General features: G+C 39.3%; 1 protein-coding gene across 4 annotated transcripts; it reads left to right on the top strand.

The window, feature by feature from the left end:
* Positions 1-281: 281 nt before the first annotated feature.
* On the top strand, positions 282-26,255 carry dpysl3 (dihydropyrimidinase like 3). 4 transcript variants are annotated; one of them, XM_054754033.1, is made up of 14 exons: positions 282-569; positions 10,835-10,923; positions 12,034-12,218; positions 13,957-14,121; positions 14,203-14,264; positions 14,504-14,584; positions 16,348-16,416; positions 16,903-17,023; positions 17,096-17,252; positions 18,569-18,710; positions 18,804-18,974; positions 21,522-21,701; positions 23,788-23,941; positions 25,036-26,255. In XM_054754033.1, the coding sequence occupies exons 1-14, from the start codon at positions 297-299 to the stop codon at positions 25,128-25,130; spliced, it is 1,944 nt and encodes a 647-aa protein (XP_054610008.1). In that variant the 5' UTR covers positions 282-296; the 3' UTR covers positions 25,131-26,255. The 4 variants fall into 4 exon arrangements, with proteins under 4 accessions (XP_054610008.1, XP_054610007.1, XP_054610009.1 ...); XM_054754032.1 differs by having other exon boundaries at positions 23,788-23,959; XM_054754034.1 differs by lacking the exon at positions 282-569 and adding an exon at positions 3,777-3,995 and having other exon boundaries at positions 23,788-23,959.
* Positions 26,256-27,841: the final 1,586 nt, after the last annotated feature.

Here is a 27,841-nt window from a genome sequence, read left to right as displayed (position 1 = left end):
TCCGAGTCATTGCTTTGTGCAATGTTTTGTTTATTCAACATTCTGTTTTGTTTAAACAGCCAACATAAAATGGACCTCAATGTATAAAAACCCCACAATGTACAACAAGTAGACATTAAGGTAAACTGCCCAACACTATTATATATTTTTTTTTACAATTGAATTCAACATTTGCTCAAATTGTGTTTTGCTATAGAAGTGAATCCTAATATACACACTTTACACACACACACACACATCTTGTCAGCCTCCACTTCCACCCTCCTCCTCCTGTGTCACTCGTGCAGGCTTCCAGCATGGCAGAGCACAAGAAGAGCGCAGACGACGACCTACCGGTGTATCTGGCCAGACCCGCTTCTACAGAACAAGCAGTTCGACAGAAATACGGCGGCTTGTTCTGCAGCGTACAAGATGCGTTTGACAGTAAAACAATAGACTTTGATGCCCTCAGTGTGTGCCAGAGAAGCCCACGCAGCCTGGGGGCCTCCAGCAGGGAGCCGCCGCCAAGTCCGAGGAGTCCACATGCTGTTGGTTCTGGTGCTGAGAGGATGGACATGGAGGATGACAAGGTGAGCAGCATGTGTGCATGACAGGAGAGTGTGTCATTGTTGTCTTTCCATTTTACTACTACTTGCTTTTTATGATCATATTTCAGCATAACAACCTCACATACATGCACATTACGTAGTATAATTACATCAGTGAAAACAGAATGAGTGAAATGGGATCATATTCTGCATGTGGTATATGGTAGAATCTACCATATCTACCAGGTAGATGAATACAGCTGTCTCCCAAGTTGGTGCAAGATGTGTTGGTAGCTTCATGAATGTATCTTTATTGCAAAATCACTTGTTTAACATCTGTAGTTAACATATTACCACTGCTGCTAATAACAATACAATAAAAAAAAAATTATAATGCACAGGTACCAATAATAGAAATATGGACAACTTAGCTATCAAATGCATTCATATTTTAAAAATTCACATTTTTTCTTTTAGTTTGCATTTTTCAATGTTTAAATGTAAAATTAAACCAATCTATGTTGTAAAATATGGATACCATAATTGAATTAATGGGAAGTGTCCAATGTAATGTTTTTTTATGTAATTAATTTAATTTTAGATTTTTAAAAAAATCTTTTCTTTTTTTTTAAGGTTTAAATTTTTTAATAAAATGAAAACATCTATCAACCCTCTGTTGGAAAATATGGATAAACAGACTCCGATTAATCCGTTCCAGACAACCACAAGCGTACAAAATACATTTTATAGACAAAAATTCTAGTTTTACATGCAGAAAATGCTGCAAAAATAATTACAAATGACAAATGAATGGACAACTGAACATTTAACATCACTTTTAACTGGTTTTGTTGGAATGTGTGTGCAAGTATCACAAGATGTTGTCTTCGGCGTGTGATCCAAGATGGCGGCGTAAACAAACTGATCGTATTTTGGCCAACAAGCGGGTGAACGCCCAACATGCAAAAATTTTGGATGTTAACCGAAAAACTTGCTAACCGGAGCGGATGTTAACCGAGGTATCACTGTAATTGAATAGTGACCCATTTCTCTTATTTTACTTTTTTCTATTAGATTTTTTAAAATAGTATTTGTCCTTGAAATAAAAAAATTAACGCCCAACATGCAAAAATGTTGGATGTTAACCGAAAAACGCGCTAACCGGAGCGGATGTTAACCGAGGTATCACTGTAATTGAATAGTGACCCATTTCTCTTATTTTACTTTTTTCTATTACATTTTTTTAAATAGTATTTGTCCTTGAAATAAAAAAATTAACGCCCAACATGCAAAAATGTTGGATGTTAACCGAAAAACGCGCTAACCGGAGCGGATGTTAACCGAGGTATCACTGTAATTGAATAGTGACCCATTTCTCTTATTTTACTTTTTTCGATTACATTTTTTTTAAATAGTATTTGTCCTTGAAATAAAAAAATTAAAATTAAAACCAGTAAAACATAGTTAAACATGTGTACAACATGGTTATGTTAATTGAAATTGAATGAAAAAGGGTGCTGTTTATTGTTATTATTTCACTTTTTTATCACTTTTTATTTTATTTTAGTACTTAGCATGCAGTTTTGAATGTATTTTATTATTAGCATTTTAAAAAATCATTTCAACAAAAAAAAATATGAAACCTCTGTTGGAAAATATCAGTAACTTATTTGAAAGTTGTTGAGAAAGTGCTACATTTCACTCTTATTCGTGCATCTTTTTTTGTTTATTTTTAAAGCAACCTCAATGTTAGCAGAGCACAGTTTTCCAAAATTTGGGTTTGATGCAGTCATGGCCAAAAATACGGGAATGCCAAAGATGCCAATGTTTTCATTGATGTTTACGGTGTCTGTGTTCCTTAGCAAACCCTGACATCGCGGATAATAACACGCCAACGTGTGCTTGCATGCTGACTCCTCATCCAGACAACTGGTGACACTGCAGGATTTGTGTGTTGCCAGCCTGGCACCAGTGACAGTTTGCTTTTGTGACATTATTACACCGTGGATGCTAAGCGGATTGAACATTCATGCAAAGTCATTCGAAGCGTTATGTGTTGTTTTAGTGCTGATGATGGAGTCAAAGGAGGAAAGCACCGGTGCAGTGAAGACAGAGGGTGGTCTCCAAACAATAGATGGCTTCATTATAGGGGGGGCATGTATGTAGGGTGGGTCATGTTTCACATGGTAGCCAGGCTGACAGCTGCTACATCATTTCGGCCCTCCTCTGTTTGAAAACAATCATGTATTTTCATTGTTTAATGTACTGTATTTTTACAGTACATACAAGTAGGGTACATTCTACACTCTTATACCTGCACAAATGGCTTATTATTGGACTCTACGATAACATTTTCTACATATTCCAGGGCCTAAAATGTTCGTTTGCGTTCCCGAACGACTAAAAGTCCGATTCAAGGAAGCAAAAATGTTATTTTTAAGAAGGTAGCAGAAGTGGTAAGCCATGGCACCCTTGAATGTGCTTTTAGGCAGTGTTTTAACATTGATTTTTGCGTAGTGAATGTACACTGATGGGATGAAATGGATGTTACTCAATCAATGCCATTATTAATTAATAGATGTCTGTCTTCAATGAGTAGCTAGCTAGATCCGGATTCGAATCTCCGCTAGGGCGTCTCTGTGTGGAGTTTGCATGTTCTCCCCGTGCATGTTAGCTTAACTGGCGACTCGAAATCGTTCATAGGTATGAATGTGAGTGTGAATGTTTGTCTATATGTGCCCTGTGGTTGGCTGGCGACCAGTCTTTCGCCCGAAGTCAGCTGGGATAGGCTCCAGTATACCCCCGCAACCCTAGTGAGGATAAGTGGCATAGAAATTGGATGGATAGATGGAGCTTTCCTTTCTGATCACTTATTATTATTTGATGTAATTACTACTACTACTAATAATAATTTGACAGTTTTATATCTCATGTTTTTATTATTTTTCTATTAATATGGTATTATCAGTAAGTATGGTTTAGATTAGATTAGTATTATTATTTGTAGAATATGAATTTGTACGGTATATTTACAACACAAGACAAAAACAGTTAAGATCAGCAGACATAATAGTAAGTATACAAGTATATACTTCGTATATACTATATAATAGCAGTATTATAAACGTTTATTTTCACTTATTGTATCGTAAAAAATGCATTATTATTCAGAAGTCTTAAAAAAAAAAAGACCCTCTGTGGCCCTCCAGCGGCCATTTACCGCCACTACTTCCATTTTGAGGGAGGGGCCGACAACTAGCTTGGGCCATTGACGCTCCGCTGCTGCTGCAACACTTTCCGAGGCTGCGTGTGTGTTTGTGTGTGTGTGCACATCGGTGCTGACTGACACAGCATTCCACATCCAGCATCCATCCAAAAGGGAATCATTCTTATCATCGTTTTTTCTTCTTCAACAAGACACCGGGAACCATGTCTTATCAAGGCAAAAAGAACATCCCAAAGATCACGGTGAGTAGTTCATGACCCTTCACGGAATGTGGGAACTCTGATGGCTGGATAAAATCACTGCAGCTGCTGAGCATCTCCGACGCGTCGTTTCAATAAAATAACGGTTGTTGCATATTTTTATTATTATTAGGCGTCATGCTGCAGTGAGGACATTGTGGTGGACAGGCACGACATTAGGCGTTTTCTTAAAGGTGTCCTGCCTCTTCTTTGTTGAGGGACTCGCCCAGAAAAATCACTTTAATCCAATACTCTCGCTGAATGATAGATTTTTAATTGTTTTCCCTGCACTAAATGTCATTTTTTTTTTTGCAATGTGCAGGATTATTCAAGATGCATCCTCCCCCCTTCTCATTTCATCTTCTTTTCTGTGAGGCTTTTGGTGCCATTTTGCTCCGCAGTCATTCAATCCGATTAACTCTACAACCTGATTGTGTTGCTAATAATGAAGGATATTCTAAATCACATTTTCCCTGTTTTAATGCTGAAACTATGTTGATGTTGCAGGCTTGTGCGCTGCAGCAGACGAGGAGGAAAAGCACATAGGTGGGAGGGGGGGAGGGTGCGGATGGGTGGGACACGCCCATTTGTGATGCTGACATATAAAGGAGTGTGTTTAATTGTGTGTAGGAGAGGAGAGTGATTGTGTCACAGCATGCAGGGTGGAGGTTGAATGGATGCCAGTTGGACAGCTGCGGCTTTGATTTGTCTTCCAGCTGCAGATCTCGTCTTCTTCTTCTTCGTGTGTGTGTGTGTGTGTGTGTGTGTGTGTGTGAGATGCCGGCCGGTTTTCATTGTTGCCGCAACCGAGTCCAGTCAGTGTTGCTAGTTCTTTGTCTCTCTGCGTTTGCTCGCTCACAAAATAGGACATGTTGCTATAAAATGCATGAAAAAGGTCACCATTCTTCCACGTGTCTTTATTCAATTGGTGATCTGAGTCACAACTGTGGCCATCCTAAAATCTTTCTGAACTGTACGGGCAATGTACACTTTTTAACACAAGTGTAGCAACAAGCTAAACACAACAAGCAAGTGTAACGCGCATGAGTTACACACCAACCACTGACTAGCAATTTGAAGCGCATGCAGAGCTAGATAAAGCTGCTGGATGCGCACCCATCGTGATGCTTCAAATGCAGCTACTGCCATCTTGTGGAGTTAAAAAAACAACATCAGACGGTTGCCCACAGGCACGGCTCTTCGAGCCAATGTTTTTTTTGGACCACGTGCAAATGGGAGACCCCGGTTGCTTTTATACATGACTCAGCCGGTGACTATACCGTAGCTTCCTGGTTGATCTCTACTGCTCACAACTTTTAAAATGATTCATTATTTGCTAATCCCCAGTGAGAGAAAGCAATTGATTTCGAATCATCTGTTACAAGACGGCCGCGTTAGCATCACGGCCAGAGGTTAATTTAACAATACAGAAATCCTTTGTTTATCGCGGTTAATTGGTTCCAGACAACATTCTGATAAGTGAATTTCCGCGAAGTAGGATTCCTTATTTATAAATGGAATATTTTCGTAGTTAGAGCTTAGAAAACCTTTTCACGACCTTTCTTAAATGCATTTTTTAATAGTGTAACGATTCCTTTTAATGAGGATTTGATTCGTATCATGATTCGTGGTTGCCGATACGAATCAAGAACGATTTCGGTTCATTTAAAACGATATGATCCGAATTCAGTAACTTTAAATCGATTCAGTAACTTTTTAGCCAAAAATTCAAGCAGTGTGACTGTGAAATAAATACCTGGATACCGGACAGTGCAGGTGAACTTTCCTAGATTCACGTTGGGTTTTTTTTTGGTAAGGGAATCAGGTATAAATTATTAATCATGCTGACATGCTTAAGAATAAATTATCAATGACTACGAAAAATTAGTTAAAAATGCAATACATAAGAAGGATGAACAGAGGGTGGTATAGCTTGCCATGATGAATTATTTACTTTATGCAAATTCCTCAGTAAATGAATGTGGTATGGTATCTTCAATCAGGTGTTGCCGCTGAGAGGGTCGGGATGGGTCCTCCATCTATATGTCTCTTGACAGAGACACTGAACAGGATACCGCAGTGTGGTGGGTTTATGAAAATAAGTTTTGCTAATGAGACCAAACCGGGAAAGCAAACAGATGCAGGACTTTGCATGTGAAGTGATGGCAGATGGCGTGCAGCAGCGTAAGGAAACAAGGTAATGCAAAAGAAGAATACATAACAAACGCCGGTGTCAACCAAAATTTCGGCTTCCCAGCCTTTCGTCTCTTCTCCGTGTTCCCCGGCACAAGCAATTGCGCGGCATTTATTTCTTCCGCGTACGTAAGCGTATGTTTTGACCCGGACACGCCGCACGTCACTGCTACTCGAGCGTAAACTACCAGGCGTACAAAACGTCCTTACTTTGCATCTTGTCCCCATATATGGATGGAATTAACTGACCAAAAGAAGAAAAAGCGAATCAACTGTATTTCATAGGTCCGCTACAAGTCCCACAATGACGTCACTTCTTTTTCGTCTTTATCGAGTCTTTATGATTAAAAGTGATTTTTGTTTTAGATGTAGAATACGACATATGAATGTGTCTTTCAATGGCTTTTCTTAATGTCTCTGTTTCGTTTATTTCCAAAATGCTTAATTTAGGCCAAAAATATGTAAAATTTGCTTGAACGTGCATTTTTTTTTTTTGACTAACAATTTACTAACCAATTAATATATTTTTTGAAAAGCGTGATAGAGCAAAGGCGCGACATTCGGAGCATGATGTGGTGAGGGATGACTGTTTGCCGGTCTCAGTTGTGGTGTTATTTCGACACACAATGGCTGCCTAAGCATTAGGCTTCTGTGTTTAATAGACAATCTATGCTTCTGGATGGGACACCACTCTACGTTTTCATTGACATAAATGTGTCTGTCTTTGCGCACTGCTTTCTGCTGACGCTAAGCAATGCTCCTTTAATATAGACGATCTTTGAGTACTCGCTCATCTGGTAAATAGATAATCAATGTTAGTGGACAGGACAATCACTCCTGAAGGTATACACTCCTTTGCTTTGTGAAAATGTAGCTCCCTGGACTGTATTTAGTTGAATATCCCTAGTGTACAGTATACAGTATATGTACTGTATGGATGTATCCACTCTGCTCCTACTGTACTTTCCATGCTTGTCCATTCTCCTCCAGCTGTTTCCTCACATCAGCCTTTGCCAAAGAGGCTCTGTCACATTTCTAGGTGGGGTTCTTCCTTTCCACCATGCTGCCTCCACAGCGCGCTCAGTGTTCCACCGGCCAGTAATCCCCCCCCCCCCCCCCCCCCCCCCCGGTAAAAAAAGAAAAGCCAGGAAATTAAACCCAAACTGCGGCTTATGCCATCTCATCCATGCACGCCGCCCGCCACAAAGTCAGCACACAAACTACGACGACGTGACTCACCATAGCAACTGCTTCATAAGATGGCACCAAAACATAAAGAGGGATGGAGTTTTGGTGCTACTTCTATTAGCAGACCTCAATGACTGCTGCAATTAAGGACATTTTTTCCCCTGAGTGTGAACAGAATCCGGAATTTTGTGGTAAATATTTTTGCTTGCTAGGCAACTGAACTGAAACAGAAGCCTTTGTGCCGACACAAAGGTTGCGCCCCCCCACCACCACCACAAATAGACTCTAGCATCCTAACAAGGGTTTGGCCATCATCAGGAACTCCTGAAGGCCTGTTAAAAATGGTCAGCCCTGCAGTCTGGTGAAAGTGGAAAAAATGCACAATAACAACATCGTGGCTTGTATTTTACAGTGGAGCTGGTTTTCCTGTGCTTAGAGAGAGAGTTGGGCTATTTTTGGTGCTCTGTTGTTTGTTTTTGAACTTTACCTCTACTCATCTGTCAGGAATTATTATCCAGAAACTAGCATGAGAGAATAGGGACTATTTTTATTAATAATACAGTCCTTAAGAATGTCTAAAAATAGCCTTAAGGGAAAACTGCACCCTTTTTTTTTGTTACAAGATGGCCGCATTAGCATCATGGCCAAAGATTAAATTAAACATACAGAAATCTTTTATTTATTGCGGTTAATTGGTTCCAGACCCAATTGTGATAAGTGAATTTCTGTAAAGTAGGATTGCTTATTTATAAATTGAATATTTATATGTATATATGATAGAAAACCTATTTACAAGCTTCTAAATATGTTTTTTTTAACAAAAAACACTCCTATAGTTACTCGTTACACTTGTATTACCAAATATAGTAGACATAATAGAAGTAAATAGACTATTTAAGACGTAAATAGGACTCTTGCTCCTGTGTGTTGCTATAAATGTGTCCACTAGGGGAGCTGAGTGCCAGGTGGACAGGAAGTGCCGTCAGGGGTTCAGAGTCCCGTTTTAGCGTGGCGTGGGTTACTGCCGCAACAGTAGCCCGTGTTTTTAGTTTGGATTATGGTGCCTGCTGTGAGATAATTCAAACCTGAAATAAAATCCTGTTGTCCCGGCGATCAAGTCTGCCGTTTGTGTTCTCACCGAACATTACAGTAACATTACTCACACCTAGTGACCAGAGTAGAGTACTACATATCATTCACACCGTCTTTGAATGCATCTCCTGAATGCCAAATATATATTTTTTTGGTTAATTTAGCCATTTTTATACTTGAAAATGCAAAATTTAGGCAAAATATACATAAAATTTGCTTCAATATGCATATTTTTGACTAATAATAGGCTTTATTCAACCATGAAACAGCATGATTTATTCATTTATTTTGGAAAAAAAGTGATCAAAGAAGGCACGAAATTAGAACCGCAAAGTGGCGAGGGACGACGGTATATAAACATTATATATATATACGGTATGTATATACATGTATTTATAGTATATACTGAATATTACTGATATTTACTGATGAAAATAGTAATGCCTCAAGGAGGACTGCATTATGGTAGCTCAACTTCCCTTAGCTAATGTCTACTTCTTAGGAAACTACAGTAGTTGCACGCCAATTTGCTTCAGCTGGTTCATTTGTACGAGGTTATTGTTGTGTAAGCCGACCCAAAAGTCCTTTGCGTGACGTTTGAGTTAATCCTCTCTAAATGGTTCAGTTTGTTGACTTAGCCAGCTGATAAAATCCTGCAGCAGAGAGCAAAAAAAAAAAAAAAATATTCACTACTCTAAACCCAAGAGACACAGCCACGAACATTTCTGCCAGGCTGAACATATTGCGCCATGTATAACCTATAAATCAGTCCAAGAATTGCATTGTGTCAATAGTTTCCATCATTCAGCATTTAGACAAACCAATGTTTCTTATTAAATGAGATTTAATTGAACTGGCAAACCTTGAGTAAGGACTACATTCCCGCATTGACATTCAAAAAGAGTGATGGACTTTATTTTAGCTATAAATCTCATGTACAGATTGGGCTTTTTTCCCCTTGTAAAACAGGATACACTCATTGGGAATGACAAAGTAGGACATGACCCTGGAAGGTCCAAGCAAATCAGGATCAAAGTCGACTCCCACAATCAATCTTTCAGTCTTTCTTTCCAGAGTAATACGCGTAGACCACCGCTTGTTTGTAGTTAGCATCTAGCATCATGTGGCATTTACTCCCGTTCATGAATTAAATACTTTCCCAAGCACAAGAAAGCTTTTGCCTCGATAAAAACCCAAAGAGGATTACCCAGTCTGAGAATGGTGCTGACTTCTTAACACTTCCTTATTTCTCGACTTGAATGAAAAATGAAGTTAAGGGGAAACGTTATGAAACAATATTTTACAGCACATTATTCAGCGCAGTGTTGGCAAAAATGTGACATACTGTAAGGTTTTGACATTAATCCCAGAAAAAATGTGCGTGAAAGTGTACTGTAGTGCTTATTGGTAGTACTGTATGTAACAGTATTGTAGGAACTACAAGTACGTATATAGTATTGTACATAAAAGTATTGTGTTGGTGCGTATTAGGATTAGCTGTATTGTACGTGTTGTGCAGTGGATACAGTACTATTCCATTCCAGTCCTGAAGGAGGCAGTACAGTAGAGTAGTACAATTCTAAAACTAAGCTTATGTTCGTACTAAAATGCAATTGTTTCTTGCAGGGTTCATGCTACACCCTCCCCCAAAAATTAAGTTCATAAGCTATCCTAGTAACAAACCAGAAACAGGATACAGAATAGGGCAGTGTTGCCGGATGGTTGCTCTATGGAGCTAGGGGGGTGGTCTTTGAGCTAAATGAGCGACAGTTTTAGGGCAGTGCTTTGCTGCATGATGTGTAAGTGTGCTGTGTTCCAGCTATGACTGAGTGCTCCATTCTAATACTGTAATGCTTTCAGGGTGTGGTCGCTTGGAAGGTCTCTCAACTTGCTTTCACGATACTCCATCAGCATTGATTGGAGCTTTTGAAATCCAAACAAACACTCATTACTGATGATTGTTGGCAGTTGCTTTGTTTGTGTTGTTTGGTAACAAAAATATGTTTCATCCCAAAGCCAATTTGAGAAGATTTGAATGCTAGCTTGAGGAGTTTGAACTTCTTGGCATCCCCTGCCTTGGTTTTTCTCCAACGACTCAGCAAAACCCAGTCCCCTCATCTATCTGCTCTCCACCGCCCTGCGGTGAACTCATCACCATGGCAACGGACTGCTGGAATCAGTCCATGGCGCACAAGCAGATTTTGATTGTCTGGCTCTGTGGCGTCATGGCAACGCCCAGATTAGACTACACATCATGTGATACCAAACTATATGTGGAATAAAGTCTTTGGATTATCCTGTTATTTATGATGAATAGTGAGGAAAATAGCGTTAAAAACTCCTTTTACTAACATTTTTTCTCCTTACAGAGCGACCGGCTTCTTATCAAAGGTGGCAGGATTGTGAATGATGATCAGTCCTTCCATGCAGACATCTACATGGAGGATGGCCTCATCAAGTAAGTCCAGTCCTCTTATTCGTTCCTTTGATTTTCATCCCTCAGCCCAAGAAGTTCTTAAAGGCTTGTGCAAATTCCAGCCAAGATAGTCCAAACGTTTCTGGGAAACGTTTTTGGGGGAGAATATTTTAGCCTTGAGTCATGGGGTAGGAGTGTATGAAAAAGGTGAGACAAGTTCAAGTATTGCTGTCTAAATAAAGCCTAAAACTAAACAGAACACGGCGTTAACAAAATTTCCTCATGGGACAGAAGGTTTACAGTAACTCAACATTTTGATAACTTGGTAAGGTAACCCTAATCCCATTCAGCCTATATTTTCCAATGATAGCCATTTAGTCCCTACTTCCCTGCTCAGCAAGACTGGTGTTGCATATTAAAGAATTAAATGAGTGCAGGCTCACTGAGCAACTGGTAAGGTCGTAACAACAGCTCCCAACGCCAAACCCAAACCCATTTTATTCCCACCCTTTAACTTTAAATAGAACCCAAATCTAAACCTAACCCAACTCTAACTCTGCCTGATTAACATTTCCTGACCCGAAACTGGGTTAAGTCAAACTTTGGGTAATGCTCTGAACCACAGCTCTTTCCTCATTTTTAACTCTGGTTATCTCTTCCTAACCCAAACCCTGCTTATTGCCTTCTAACTGTCAGGCTAACCCTAACCCCGGTGAACACCTCTAAATTCTAACTCTGGTGAATGTTTTCCGAACCTAACATAAACCCTGGTTAACACCTCTGAACTCCAAACTCTTTTGAACACATTCAAAACCTAACCCTAACCTCAACTCTAACCGAGGTTAATGCCTCCTAACCCTAATCCAAACTTTGGTGAAGGCTTCCTTACCAACTTGCTTAAATCAACTCATGTTAACGCCTCTTAACTATCACTCTAACTTTGGTGAACCTCTTCCAATTTTACCCATAATCCTAACCCTGGTTGACACTCCCAAAACCTAACTCTTGTCCTGGTCAGCGTCTCCAAATACTAACTGTAAATCTGGTTAATTCTTCTGAACCCTATCCGAATCTCTGGTTAATGTCTCTAAAAAAGTTGGATATGTGGTCAACTGACCCTAATTCTCGTTGACACCTCCAAATCATCCACAGGCAGATCGGTGACAACCTGATCGTGCCCGGCGGGGTTAAGACCATCGAGGCCAACGGCAAGATGGTGATCCCCGGCGGCATCGACATTCACACCCACCTCCAGATGCCATACCATGGGACAACCACTGTGGACGACTTTGCTCAGGGGTCCAAGGCCGCTCTTGCTGGAGGCACCACCATGATCGGTAAGGGAAACTCTAGGGTTAAAACAGCAAAGACGAGAGAAAGATGTGGAACTGAGATGCTAAGAGTGTTAGACGGGCAACTCTCCAAAACAAGAGCATTCAAATGGCCTCGTAAAGGAAGGGGCGCCTGATTGGCTCCCATGGAAACTGTGCGTGTGTGTGTGTTTGTGTGCGTGTGTGTGTGCGCCATCACAAGCAACAGCTGCTAGATAGCAGAGTGGCATTAATGCTATTAACTTCTCTGGAAGCTGGGTGAGATACATCCACTAACAGACGTTCCACTGTTACCATTCATTGGGGTGGAGGGATTATATTTCCTAGGGGGTGAGAGAGAGTGAAAACATTCACTCTCTGTGTGTCCATTGTGAATAGTTGTCCTTTTGCAAATCAACTTGTTAGTGTGACCGTAAACTGTTACTATAACAACAGTGTAGACACTGATTGGTCACTGTATGCGACATTTATATGCTTCATGTCCATGCTATGTCCTTTCTACATTACATAATATACTATAACTGATATTTGAACATCTCCTCAAGTAGTTGCCAAGGTCGTAAGCGTATACTTACACAACTGCAGAGAGTATCATGTGTTTATAAAGGGAAAGGCGCTTATTCGAGAGGAGGTTGCTTTATCATGTTAGTATATTATTATACCAATATATTATGATAATTTACCAGTGTGGTAACCGGGTATTGAGGCCTACCACCACGACACATGGCGGTATCACATATCATACTCTAGGCGTCTATAAGAGCGGAAGCCACTATTTGAGGAAATACGGTAACATTGCCTGCGGTTTTGTGCATTTACATGTGTATTCACCAGCATCAAATACACGACTGTGGATCCCCTCACTTTCGCCATTCAGCATTTTGGGTTAGGGTTAGTTAACTTGCTGATGGTTGGTCCAAATGGTATTTATTTACTAAAATACTGTAGGTCATTTTTTTTACACCGAAAAGTCGGTAAAAATGTATAAATATTTTATAACACAAGTAAGTATGTGTCACTGTTAAAAAAAAAGCCCACAATTTTTACGTTTATGTCTTTATGATTCACTGATAATTTTGACATTGCGCGTTGAGATTCCGCACTTTGTTCGGCGGTCCTTGAACGCATCATAGTTTCTGTAAGACGCAAAAGTGAACCTATAACTTCTCCACCGTGACTCTGATTCGATCTGCTCATCGATCATGTTACATCTTATATTTGGGGTCTACATATTTTCCCCAAGCCAGTCAGAGCTTTTCTTCCTGTCACTCACACACACACACACACACACCAGTGACCTTGAGAGATACAGTCAGGACACGAAGACCCACTGGGAAAAACAAGTGTCTCAAATGTTGTGAGAAAGTTAGTAAACAACAGAGGAGGCGTTATGATGCCTACTTTTAAGATCATGGTTGATGATTTTAAGGTAAAGATCAATGATGCAGAATCATGAAACACGGAAGAAACAAAAGACTCATTTAGTCTTTTTTTGTCTTTGTCTTCCAAAAACGGGTTTTATATTCGGGCTGGTTTGGTTGCTGTCGGAGAATGTGTCTTCTGACGGCACGCTGTGACATGAACAAAATGCGACATGTGCCAAAGTTCGGTCGCCGCTTGTGGATCGCAGCCGAAACCTCACGGCGACAGCTGATCCTGCAAGACGACACTGAACAAAAAATAGAAAACACCAGCAGACACATCTTGACATCACCCTGTGGTAACTATGCCTGCCCCCCCACAGTGGATCATGTGATCCCAGAGGCAGGAAGCAGTCTGATGGAGGCCTATGACCAGTGGAGGCAGTGGGCTGACGAGAAGGCCTGCTGTGACTACTCTCTCCACGTGGACATCACCCACTGGAACGACAGCGTCAAGCAGGAGGTGGACAACCTGATGAAGGACAAAGGTGTGTTTTGTCTCATCCCATTTTCTGCTTTCGTTATGCAACTTTTGGATCATATTTACTTTGTATTTTCTTACTTTACAGGTGTGAACTCCTTCCAGGTCTACATGGCGTATAAGGACTACTACCAGATGAGCAACAGTGAGGTTTGTAGCTCAGACAACATGTAGATAACCAAAATAGTACAAAACAAGTGTCACACATCTGGCGCGCGCACACACACATACACACACACACACACAACATGACAACATGCAGGCCATTTCGGGACACAGTAATTGCAGTGTGCCACCTCGGATCAAAAGGATAGAGGGAGTCTCCGTATAGCAAGAAGTTGTTACTATAATTTGTTGAATTTTTTTGTGTCTCTCTATTGTGGTTGCAGCTCTATGAAGTGTTTACCTTTTTGGCAGAGAGGGGGGGCGTCGCTCAGGTCCATGCTGAAAACGGAGAGATCATCGCAGAGGTAAAAAAAAAAAAAAAAGAAATCTCATGGCCTCGAGTCTCTCGATTTACATGTCATATCCCAGTTCCCTTATTTCTTCCTGTATGTTTCCATAGAGCATCTTCTGGAAACACAGACTAAACACATTCCCACTAAGCACACATTACATCATCACCTGAATTCATTCTAAAAAGTATGTCCAATATGTTTTGAGAACCGTTGTTACGATAGTAACCATGGCAACCAAGATGTAATGCTCATATATGGCTATGACCACGATTCCCATGATGCCATGATGGTCTATGACATCATCAAACATAAGTTAAACAGGTCCTCTCAGCACAGTGGCCGAGTGGTTATCATATGTGTGGTTGCATATGTTGGTATGGACGTCATCCTTCGGTCCATACCAAAATTTATTGCATAATTGCATGCATGACTGAACACAGGCCCGTTTTCTGGTGGGCAAAAAAATAATAAAATTCCTCCTTTTTCTATATGTGCCCTGTGATTGGCTGGAGACAATCCAGGGTGTACCCCACCAGAAATTGAATGGATGGATATTGGTATATGTTATTACAATTGTAATATTGTTGAATTTAGGGATGCTCTGATCAGACTTTTATGCTGCCGATACCAATCATCCATGAGTGAAATCAACTGATACCGATTACATAGATTAGGTGTACATTTTTAGAGACTTTGGATGCGAGAGCAGCTTGATGGCGCTTCAGCAGGACCCCCAGGCAGTCGGCAAACCCAATGTCCTCCACTGCCGCCGACAGCCGGCCATCATGTCCGACGAATCCAACCACTTTATTTGCTATCTGCCTTAGACCGCTGACTGCCACACACAAGGGCGCTTGTCCCGCGTTTTGCTTATCTTATTTTGCTTATCTTGTGCTTATCATATTTTGCTTATCTTGTACCACGACAATGCAATATTTTGCTCTGATTTGACTAAGTAAGTGGTTATTTATACACCATTATTTATGTTTTATCTATCTATTTTTATGTTTATATTTTATATTTGAATTATTGTTAAATTGTTATTTTAAATTGTTTATTAAATTGTTATTGTTTTTTTTTAAATCGTTCGTACAGTGACTGCACATTTTTTCGTTGTCTACTAATTACAGTGTCTTAATATATTGCTTTTTGGAAAAAAAAACATTTTTTAAAGAATTAAAATCAAATTTCAAATTTAAATAAATTCATATTTAAGAACTTATTTCACTGTCCCCAAATGTTGTTGTTGTTTTTCATTGATTATTTCATTGTTTTAGTATATTGATTTAAAAAATGAATGAACTCCAAAAACCACCCACATTTGTGTATTTTTTTTTTTTATTGAATTAATGAGTTTAAATTTGTTCTTTTTTCATTAACTCTTGGGATTGGAACCTTTAATTCCTAAAGTATTTTCAATTCCCTAAATTTGTGATTTTCCGGTAATTTCAGTGTATTAAAATATCAATGCATTTTATTAGTAGTTCTTTGAGAACTTTTTGAGACTAAAAAAATAAACACATTTCAGTGTCAGTTTTCGATTTATTATGTTTTTGTACGAAATCCTACTAAACTCTCACGAGAACAAACTCTCACAGTTCAACTTCATGGGTTGTCCAGTTAGCTGTCCAACTTGAGAGTGATGTGACGTATGCTTGGACTGTCCCGTTTACGTAAATCTGGGCCTGTCCTCACTTTGTAAAAAAAAACAAGATACAAAAAGGTTTGTCTTGTGCAGCTTCTAAAAGCCTTGTTGTTGTGTGATGATCCAACAGGAGCAGGCACGGATGCTGCAGATGGGAATCTCCGGGCCAGAGGGGCACGTGCTGAGCCGGCCTGAGGAGGTTAGAACACATCATAAACATTACTACTAATCTATGCATGTGTTGGTGTGTGTGTCGTGTGGTTTTGCTGTCATTCAAATGTAAAAATGGCAGCCAATCTCCCCCACCCACCCACACACACACACACACGCTGTTATTGCACATGTGGCTTTGAGCGTAAATCATCGGCTTGCTGTCCTTAAGAGAAAACAGCCGAATGATCTCAGCTCAAGGACGTTGTCTGCTTTGAGTATTAAGAAGCGACCCGGATGAACTGTTTTTAATTGATTGGTCACGCAGACACGATCATTTAACTCCATTTACAAGTCAGCTTTCCCCACGCATTGATTCCAACCTCCTGTAACTTAATGTAACTGAACCTCAATCAAGTTCTAAACTGATACTTTTGGTTGGAAACTATTTATTAAAAACAGCCGCCTAAATATGATATTTGCTGTGCTAGCGTTTATTTGAGAAAACCATACTTAGTTTTTTTCCCCGTTCTAGCTGGAAGCAGAGGCGGTGTTTCGGGCCATCACCATTGCGAGCCAAACCAACTGTCCCCTCTACGTGACCCGCGTCATGAGCAAGAGCGCCGCCGACATCATCTCGCAGGCCCGCAAAAAAGGTAGATATTGGCAGAAAACTCTACTCTTACGCACTTTTAAGGAACATTTCCTTAATAGTGCTTTCTTGTTAGGGAATGTTGTGTTCGGGGAACCAATCACAGCCAGCCTGGGTACCGATGGAACGCATTACTGGAGCAAGAACTGGGCTAAAGCGGCGTCTTTTGTCACATCGCCACCTCTCAGCCCTGACCCGACCACTCCGGACTACCTGAACACGCTCCTGTCCAGGTATGGCAAAACTGCTGCGTAATATTGACATTATTATTTATAGTTCTATATTTATACCTTTGTGTTTTTTGTGTTTGTTGTTTAACATAAGATGTTTAGTCAGGTAGGATTCTACCATTTGTATTCAGGCTGGGGGGGACCATTTTATTATTACCCCAAACAAAAAAAACAAAAAAAACGAATGGCTCTTATAAATGTCAAGAATGTCACAATAGCACAGGCAAAAAGAGAAAATAAATTCCTCAAACTCAAGTAAAAACAATCGTTGAGAAGCTTATTTGTATTTATTTGTCAGTTTGCTAACTAGCAGGCTACTTCCTGGTTTGTGGAAAGTGACGTAAAATGTAAGCAGTAGGCAGACTGTACACTACCTTTTACATTAGGATGCAGATTATGACTCAAACAGCAAAAACAGAAAAATGAATGGCTGTAATAAATGTTGAAAATGCCAGTTTGCTAGCTAGCAGGCTACTTTGTTTCACTGCAGATGACATGCAGTTAGACAGTAGGAAAGCCTTGCGGTGGCGTAGCAAGTGAGGTGCATTCATGGAAATCGGGTGTTTACAGTATTTCTTTTGGCAAAGACCCTGCGACCCACTGAAAACCCACCAGATGAGAATCACTGTTTTTTTTTTTTAGGACGAGGACTCTACCATTTGCATTATGGGGCGGGTGGAATGATTTTATCATGACACAAATACATACAAAGACTAATAATTTCCTTTAATAAAAGACAAAAATGTGTCATATGTTTTTATGGTAGCTAACCGTCTACTTCCTGGTTCACGGACATGGAGGATGACATTTAGAGGAATCGGACCATACTATTTTAATTCTGGAGAAGGGGAACAATACTTTTATGACACAAATGGCAAAATGGGAACATCAAATCCTCTAATAATACTACAAAAAATAGAGTAGTAGTAATAGTAGCATTTGTGTTTGTCTGTTTGTTAGCTAGAAGGCTCATGGGGACTGATGTAAGACGTTAGCAGTAAGTGGACAGGACGCTGCCATTTACACCATGAGAGAGGCGATGTAATTATTAATGAAACAGCAAACATATACATTTAATTCAACAAAAGGGAAAAACTCATGGAGTGCCATATTTGTGTTTGTCAGTTTGCTAGCTTGCAACCTAACGAGGAATGAATTGAATTGTCTCGTTGTAATGTTAGTACTAAGTTACAGTATTCTTAGTTGGGACACAACTGACCATCTTGTAAGTGACTTTGCCTGCCAAACAAAGAACTTACTCTTACTTTTGTGGCGTGTGTGTGACTATTTGATGTGACTTGTGTTTTGGTGTCCTCCAGCGGGGACCTGAGCGTGACGGGCAGTGCTCACTGCACCTTCAGCGTGGCTCAGAAGGCCATCGGCAAGGACGACTTCACTCAGATCCCCGAGGGTGTCAACGGGGTGGAGGAGAGGATGTCGCTCATTTGGGACAAAGCTGTGGTCAGGCTTCATCCAAAATTCTATACAGTATATGTATCTATATATATGTATTTATTTATCTATAGCTCCAGCTCAGTTTCTTTTCCTTTGCAGACTACAGGCAAGATGGACGAGAACATGTTTGTGGCGGTGACCAGCACCAACGCCGCCAAGATCCTCAACCTGTACCCACGCAAGGGTCGGATTGCCGTGGGTTCTGATGCCGACCTGGTCATCTGGGACACGGATGCCATACGAACCATCACAGCCAAGACACACAACTCAGTGAGTAAACCCTATTAATATGTCATTCAACATGGAAGTAGTGTAGAATAAAAGGAGCAGCAGAGAGCTTCTAAAGTTGGAGAAAACACATTTTTGACAAGCGTCCAGGGAGCTCCCAGTTCCTCTGAACGGAAATGAGGTCTCAAAGGATCTTTATCTGACTCACTGAATCAAAAAAAACACACATTGAGGTAATGCTAACAACCATGAAGTGGTATTTCCTATCATATGTTACACTGGTGTGTCATTGAGAACAATATGGAGATGAGCTAAGTATTTGATCACATGGCAGATGTTCCACAAAGACCAGAGATTTGGAACATTGTTCACATTTTTAGTAGGGAAACTAAAGTGGAAAACACATTTAGGCAATACAACATTGGATTTTCATGCCATCTCACACAAGCTTTTTTTTCCATCCGCCCCTTTTTTTCTAACCTAAAATATGTGTCAGAGGCATGCTTGCAAGAAAACAAACAATTCAAGCTAGAACTAGAACACAACACAAAACACGAGTGACAAATACAACATAGCAGAAGACTGACGCAAGCAAAATTGGACAGAATTAATTACCAAAGTGAGCACAGTTGTGTGCAAACACAAGGTGGGAACAAGCCAGGAAGTAGAATTACGCAAGGTCTATCAAAATAAAACAGAAAGTGCATACAAATGTGCCGTATGAACTTCTGCTGGTAAATTCAGTGTGTTTAAAAATATCAATATTCATTGCCAAATGTTGTTTGTCGTCTCCAGAACGTAAAATCAAAATAAAACAGGCAAGACAGGAAAAAAGTACATTTATTTAAGTTAATTGGTTCCAAAACCCGACCGCAATAAGTGAATTTCTGCAAAGTAGGATTCAATATTAATAAACTGAATATTTTCGTAGTCAGAGCATAGAAAACCTGTTTATGACTTTAAATACGGGTTTTAACATAATTAGAGCCCTGTAGACATGACATAACACCCCGATAGTCACTTTTACACTTCTATTATTCTTTGTTTACATCACATTGCTCAGGCTACAGGATCACAGCAGGGACATAACAGACGGCCGCCACTAGCATAGCAAGCTACCGAGCTAACTAATTTGCCTCTCCAATGTACTTATTCAAAACTTAAGAACGTGTTTCATACGGAGTGGGGAAGAAGGACAAATAATCCAAAAACTCACCACTTCCACACGGAATGAGAGGAGAACCTTTTTTCCCCCACCCGATCACAGCCATGGCATGTCGGCTCGGCTCTGCTGGCTCAGGAGCCAGTGTCCATGCATTGTGATAGGTAATGCAATCTAACGTCATGTCTCATAACATTACTGGTGCCTAGTGATCAGAATACTACATATAACTTGCCTTTTAATATTTATATACATTTTTTTTACAAATAATAGGCCATCAGGAACCATGAAACAGCAATCATTTAATTATTTTTTGAAAACCCGTGAGGGAGTGATATTCGAACCTTGATTTAGCGAGGGATGACTGTATATTTATTCATACATTTTAATTGTCTTAAAAAACATTTGTTTACAAACTCTGCCTTGTTTCCAAATTGTCATGTCAGGGGCAAATTATGAAAATAAAACAGGGAGCAAAATTATTGGTACACATTTCTAATATGTTTTAAATAATAATTAATCTTAGTATTTAAATGTTTCATTTTTTTAAAATAAAAAATGTTTGATTATTATTTTGTTATTTTTTTTTTAGTTCGGAAGATGTATGCTGGCACAAATTATTAAAATAATGCAAGAAATAAACCCCAATTATTTAATGCCTACTAATTAAATTGTGTGCGTATTTTGCATTTAATCATATCAACATGTCTGGGGCAAACTATGGAAATAATTTTAAACTATTTTTTAATTAAAAGAGCATTTATTTCCAATTTTCTGTGCCTGTGTTGTATGATTGAATATGTTTTTTGCATTTATGTATTTGGTACACTAGCAAAATGTAATGAAATCCACCAATCCAGCCTGCTGAAGCCGATTACTAACAGTTTATATAAGTGCGGTGAAGCTTGTTCGTTGCATTCGTCTCTCATCCACCAGACGAAGACACAAAGAGCTCTGTCTCTGGCGTATAATCTCCTATAATGTGGATGACATCCTCTGTGGGTTCTTACGTAATGATGTCACATGTTCATTTCCCACTACTTGTCCGACCAGAAAAAAATAAATCTAACCTAATGGCTATTTTGACGCTAGGCCAGGCAGGGGCAGACGTGTTTAGCATACGTATTGAGCTGTGCAGGACTGTTAGTTTATCCACAAGTATTACTCAAACACACATCACATGTCATGACATCACATTTGGCATGCAGCCAGTCAGTGGGAGTTATGCCCTCCTCTGGCCTCAATTTGTAAAACAGGCCAAAAAGGAGCACCAGCAGAATGAAGGAATCCAGATTATAAACACAGAAAAAGTAATGAAAGTGGAAAAAATATAACACTGAAGGAAGAGTAAAGTTTAAGAGGAGGAAAGGGTGTCGAATTCCAATTCCTCATGTTAATCCATGCTGTAATCGAATCACTTATTCCAGGCTGCAGAGTACAACATCTTCGAGGGAATGGAGCTGCGTGGGGCTCCACAGGTGGTCATTTGTCAGGGCAAGATTGTTCTGGAGGACGGCAACTTGCACGTGACCTCCGGCGTGGGTCGCTTCATCCCCTGCTCGCCCTTCCCGGACTACGCCTACAAGCGCGTCAAAGCCAGGAAGCAGGTAAAACATACAGTATATCACACTGCTTTACGTCCTTGACGATATTCAGTTTATATTTAATACAAAGTCAATATAGTGCATTTTAGGTGGAAATGTCTGACCACATACGTATGCATGCAGCATAAATGACCGCATCTATGATCTGCCTAGCAACGGGAGTAAAAGTGTGAAACATGACACAAAAATTTGGTTATAAAAATATATTCCAGTCGGAAGGGAAGATGGAACAAAACGTAGGCTAAAGTCGCAAAGTACCGTGAATTTGAAAATAACTATAAGAAATGTTAACAACATACATATAGAGAAACTAATTGGCAAAATTGCAGTTAAGCATATAAAAAGGAATAAACGGTAATATAATTGTAGAGTATAAAACTTGCAGCGTTATAATCTTTAAATAACTACATTTGATCCAAATTCAGTTGAAATTTCCCTGCATTTTTGAGAAATGTATGACAGAATTAAAGCCAAATAGAAGAATTTGATTAACAGTCTAGCCTCAAATAAAGTCAAGGTCCTTTTTTAAAAGTCTGCCTATGACAAAAGCTTCCTATTTAAGTTAAGTTAAGAAATATATACATGTATTGTTATTATTATTACTATTACTGTATACAGTGGTGTGAAAAAGTGCCCCCTTCCCTATTTCTTATTTTTTTGCACGTTTGTCACGCTTAAATGTTTCAGATCATCAAACAAATTTAAATATTACTGTAAGTCAATGACAACACAGCTGAACACAAAATGCAGTTTTGAAATCAAACTCTTTAAAAAAGAACAACAAAACTGCATGGCCCTGTGTGAAAAAGTGATTGCTCCCTAAACCTAATAAGTGGTTGGGCCACCCTCAGCAGCAACAACTGCAATCAAGCGTTTGCGATAACTGAATGAGTCTCTTACAGCGCTGTGGAGGAATTTTGGCCCACTCATCTTTGCATAATTGTTATAATTCAGCCACATTGGAGGGTTTTCCAGCATAAACCGCCTTTTTAAGCATCTCAATAGGATTCAGGTCAGGACTTTGACTGGACCACGCCAAAGTCTTCATTTTGTTTTTCTTCAGCCATTCAGAGGTGGACTTGCTGGTGTGTTTTGGATCATTGTCCTCCTGCAGAACCCAAATTCATTTCAGCTTGAGGTCACAAACAGATGGCCGGACATTCTCCTTCAGGATTTTTTTGGTAGACCACAGAATTCATGGTTCCATTTATCACAGCAAGTCTTCCAGGTCCTGAAGCAGCAAAACAGCTTCAGACCATCACACTGCCACCACCATATTTTACTGCTGGTATGCCTGTATATATATCCTCCTTCATACAGATCACTGTATTCTCGGGGTATTCAATCGATCGCACTGGACTACTTTGGCTGTCTTAGAAGACGTTTTGCCTCTCATCCGAGCAGGCTTCATCAGCTCATGCTCAAAGACTAGGTGGGACACACACCATAGGACAGCTCTAGTCTACTGTTGGTATGATTTTCTTTTTCTGAGATGTGGCATGCCCTTTACACCAGATGTAATCGGACACACACCTTCCAAAAAGTTCAACTGTTGTCTCGTTAGGAGACAAAATCAGGAAGGGGGCAAACACTTTTTCACCACCACTGTATATTATAAAAAACTAATCATCCTTTATATAGTGTAGCACCTAGAACTACTGTATGTAATGCAGTGCATTATTATCAGTAGTAGTAGTCGAAGGACGGGTAATATTATTAGTAGTATTATGACACGCTATTTTTTTCAGTGGATTCCCACATATTCCCACTGAAAATATCCATCACAGAATATTTCCAAAATCCCCGAGCTGAACTTCCCCATGAAAAGTTTATGGAAAGTTTCTAGAAATGTGGTTGGGGCTTATAAAATAAAAACATTTGTAGTTTCCCGTCTAGCCTTTTCCTCATGCGCAGTATTCTTAAGGATGTGCAAAAGTTTCAGTTGATGCTCGACTGGGGATAAAAAAAAAAAAAAGGCATGAACCAAACTTAGCAAAAACCACAATATAATAAAAAACAGTTGTCTGCTTCTTTCTTGTGTGTTCTTCTTTTTCCATTCTAACGTTTCTATTTGTTGTTTTTTGTGCAGCTGGCTGTCCTTCGGGCAGTGCCCAGGGGAATGTACGACGGCCCTGTGTCGGAATTCTCCATGTCGCGTGGCGGCACGCCCTCAGCCTCGGCACGCACGTCACCCACCAAGCAGCCTGTCAGAAACCTGCACCAGTCTGGATTTAGCCTAGCAGGTAACCCTGCACCATGTGGTGAGCACTGCTTCTTAATGCAATATGCATCCTCCTTTATGACTACCTCAACTCAGGTACTGCAGCATGTGACAACAATGCAGCCATTTATATTATATTTAAACTTTCATTGACAGAGTATGTTAATATATTACTATAACGTAGCAGAACCATGTCATTTCTCCTAGCCAATCATAATAAAGTATGGTTAAATAAAAATAAATATTGGAAAAAAATAAAGGAAAAGTATACTGATATTTAAAAAAATATGTTGGATATTATAACAACTCAGAATATGTATATGCTGTACATATAAATATGATATAACGTTTTATTTCTAGTATATTTGTAAGTAAGTAAAAATAATGGGAGTAAAAAAATACCTGTGATATTAATTTTAAATGATTTTAGTATAGCTTGTTATGATAATGAATATTAGCAATTTGATATTAAACAGTATAAATATAATTAATTAAATTTCTTGAAAAAAGTGAAAAAAAAGTAATGTTTTTTATTTTTGGTAGTATAATTTGGTAATTAATATACTGGATACATTTATACACAATACATATAATTAGATATTAGACATATAATTTATTAGAATTTTGGAAAAATAATTCAATGTCATTTTTTCATTTTTTGTATTATAATATACTAATAATAATAAATAATAATATATATTCATACATAACACATGTAATTATATATTTAAAATATAATTATAATTGATTACATTTTTTGAAAGCGTTAACAAGGTAAAAAATCATGTCAATGTTCTTTCTTCGAAACGGAATATAAAAACAATTGAAACTGGGTTTTTTTTTACAAAAAGGTATTTAAAGTTGAAAAGTAAATATAATGACTTACAACATGTTATTGTTTTATTTTTAGTATTACATTTTGTTATTATCGCATTACTAATATATAACATTATATATAAGAAATATACAGTATATAATTCTATATAAGAAAGGATACTGGGAATTAAAACACTCAGTAGGTCTCATTGATGCACTGCACCAGTGTGTGTACAGTATATTTATTGTATTAAGTATGTAAATGATAATTGCTTAAATATTTCCTAATTATATTCCTAGGTCCCCCAACTCCTGACGACATCCCCATCAGGCCCGCTGGCCGCCGTATTACAGTGCCCCCTGGTGGCCGATCCAACATCACCTCCCTCAGTTAAACACCTTGCCTTCCCAGGTGGACTTCAACTGTGTATTGTGTGTAAGAGTGGGGGTAGGTTTGACATAAAGGACCATTATTGATTACAAACAAACAAACAAACTGCAAAATGCCTTACCTGCCACTATGCTAGACCTTTTTTTTGTCAGTTTGATTAAGGATTTGGACAAGAATGACGCATTTAAGAGGTGTTTTTTTTTAAATACATAAAATAACCAAAGCACAACCAGTCGCAGCCTCTCTTCTAAACAGTTAAATATGCTAGAAAATCTGTGCTGGTGCTTTTGGTAGTTGTTTCACAAAATAAATCCGTTTCAAAAAGACATTTCTATACATCAAACTCACACTGATTAGCGTTCCATGTTGTCAGGTCTGCAACGTGCAGTACCGTTAGTAAGCGCCAGGGGGCGGTGTAGATACATTAGTCGTCATGTAGCTTTGTGAATGATGTTGTTACAGCTTGTTTTTTTTTTTTTTTAGGTTGTTTTGGGGGCCGAGTAAATGTAAAAAAAAAAAAAAGGTACTTAACAAATCCGAGAGGCGTTTTTTTTTAAACTGATGGACATGGACCTGCATGGGCCATTTTGACACTTTGGTGACGTGATCCATGATCCTTTAAAACCGTCTCTCAGGTGGACCCCATCCATGTGATGTAGTCAATGAGGATTATTTAAAACTAAAGTAGCAAGAGAGTTGCCGTGTTTAATTACCTGAACATCATGGTTGTCTTAAAACGACTGAGTATTCTTTTGCACTTGATGGAGAAATGTACACTTTGTAGTATAATCCCTCCCAGTATAAAAACATGCATACTTTCCTTAAAAACACGAGTCCTGATATGCCAACATGCAACCACTCTATCGACAGCCTCATAGTACTTAGGAGTCCAATATTCTACCTAATTTTACAAGTAAAGCTGTTCCACTGTGGAGGAAGGAAGGAAGACGGTGCTTATCCATTTTATTCGGGCCACACTGGAAAGAAAACGCAAACATCGAAAAAAAAAAAGTTTAACGCTCTGAGAATTGAATCGTCATTTTGTGAGCAGGAAAAAGATAATTAAGAAATTAAGAAAATGCTCCAGCAATAAAGTAAAGCTGTGCTTTTACGGGCAAAAAAAAAAAAATCATGTTATGAGAGAAAAGTCATAACATTGAATGCTTCTTCTCCTTCTATTATTTGTGAAAGGTTTGACTCTAATAAAATTGTCTGAGAAAAAAGTCCGCCGCTTATCCTCACGAGGGTTGCGGTGTATGCTGGACTTTGGTTGAGAGGCGGGGTACACCCTGGATCGACCAATCGCAGGGCACATATAGACAAACAACCATTCACACCTATGGACAATTTAGAGTCGCCAATTAACCTAACATGCATGTTTTTGGAATGTGGGAGTCTGCAGAGAAAGCTCGCGCACGCACAGAGAGAAGACGTGCAGGCAGAGATTCGAGCCCAGATCCTCCAGATCTGCTGACCGTGTGGCCAACATGCTAACCATTAGGCAACTGTGTGGCCTAATGGTCTAAAATGGTCATTTTAGACTAAAGAAAAAGTCTGAATGTCACAAGAGTAAAGTTGTGATTTTAAGGGAGAAAGTCATGCTACAAAATTTGTGCAGGAAAAAAAATGACCTTTTTTTTTCTCATGCATTTTATTTCAGTGTGGCCCTTAATTAACCTTGACCTTGAGAGATCAAGCTGTGGTTTGTTGTATTTATATGAGTTTGTTTCTTTTTATACTGTTGTATCAAAACCCCAAAACACAGCAGAGGTGAACAGTAAGCGATGTCTTGTGGAGGTCTGATTGGATTCTGGAATAAAAAGTTGCAACAGACTGACTGACTGAGGTGTCTTTTTCACTCGAGTTGTCACTTTCGGGTTAGAAAGATTGCACGCGGTCCGTTTGCTAAAAGCAGCAAATAGTCAGAATCTTCCATGAAAAAAAAACTGGTAATTGCAGGAGAAAAACACACGGAAAACGTGACACGGAAGAAAACTTGTAATCTTGCGAGAAAAAAAGTTGTTAATTATACTAGCTTCTGTCATTATAAAAAGTGGCGTTGTGGCAAGAATGACATTTTAGGAGAACCAGTGATAATATTACAAAATGAACGTCTTTAGGAGGAAAAGTCACAGGATACATGCTGTACATTTTATTCCAAAACATTCACTGTTTGGATACAAAGGAAACATTTACAACATTTCAGACTACAGGTAAGACTACAGTACAAACATATACACACCTACAAAGTAACTATCAACCCTCCTTTGAGTATCAACCAAAAACCCATTTGTGTTGTGTTCTGTGTTTCCAGCTAGTAGTAGGTAGTAATAAATGTAGTTTTTTCCTGTCAGTGAGTCATCATGTGGCCATGGCTGATGAAGAGAATTATTCAAAGCCTGAATGATGAGCAACCCTGAATGACGTCAGTCCTACATCTTGTTGATGTAGGACTGAATCATCAGCTCAAGCATCTATGACCTCCTCAAGGCTGACACTCTGCAAAAAAAAACCCCAAATCATCAAAATGATGATTTACACCCTTAAAACAAATACGATATCCCCCGCAATAAACGAGGGTAAACTGTACCGCTGCAGGTTTTTTTAACACCGAGTTCCATTGACGTCAATACAACCCGGACTTCCTTATATGGGCATGCCCAGGCACACGCTGGAGGACCCCTCCCCCGCCCCCTCTCTGCTCTGTTCACTGTT

The sequence above is a fragment of the Dunckerocampus dactyliophorus genome, chromosome 16 (assembly GCF_027744805.1).
Source record: "Dunckerocampus dactyliophorus isolate RoL2022-P2 chromosome 16, RoL_Ddac_1.1, whole genome shotgun sequence".
NCBI lineage: Eukaryota > Metazoa > Chordata > Actinopteri > Syngnathiformes > Syngnathidae > Dunckerocampus > Dunckerocampus dactyliophorus.
Note: the sequence above shows the minus strand (reverse complement) of the source record. Positions and strands in the feature narration are given on the sequence as shown.

Excerpts from the sequence above, each read along its gene's own strand:
- dpysl3 (XM_054754032.1), top strand. The coding sequence starts at position 297 with ATGGCAGAGCACAAGAAGAGCGCAGACGACGACCTACCGGTGTATCTG. Across the intron at positions 570-10,834 it reads TGGACATGGAGGATGACAAG|AGCGACCGGCTTCTTATCAA; the intron begins GTGAGCAGCATG and ends TTCTCCTTACAG. Across the intron at positions 17,024-17,095 it reads CTCGCAGGCCCGCAAAAAAG|GGAATGTTGTGTTCGGGGAA; the intron begins GTAGATATTGGC and ends CTTTCTTGTTAG.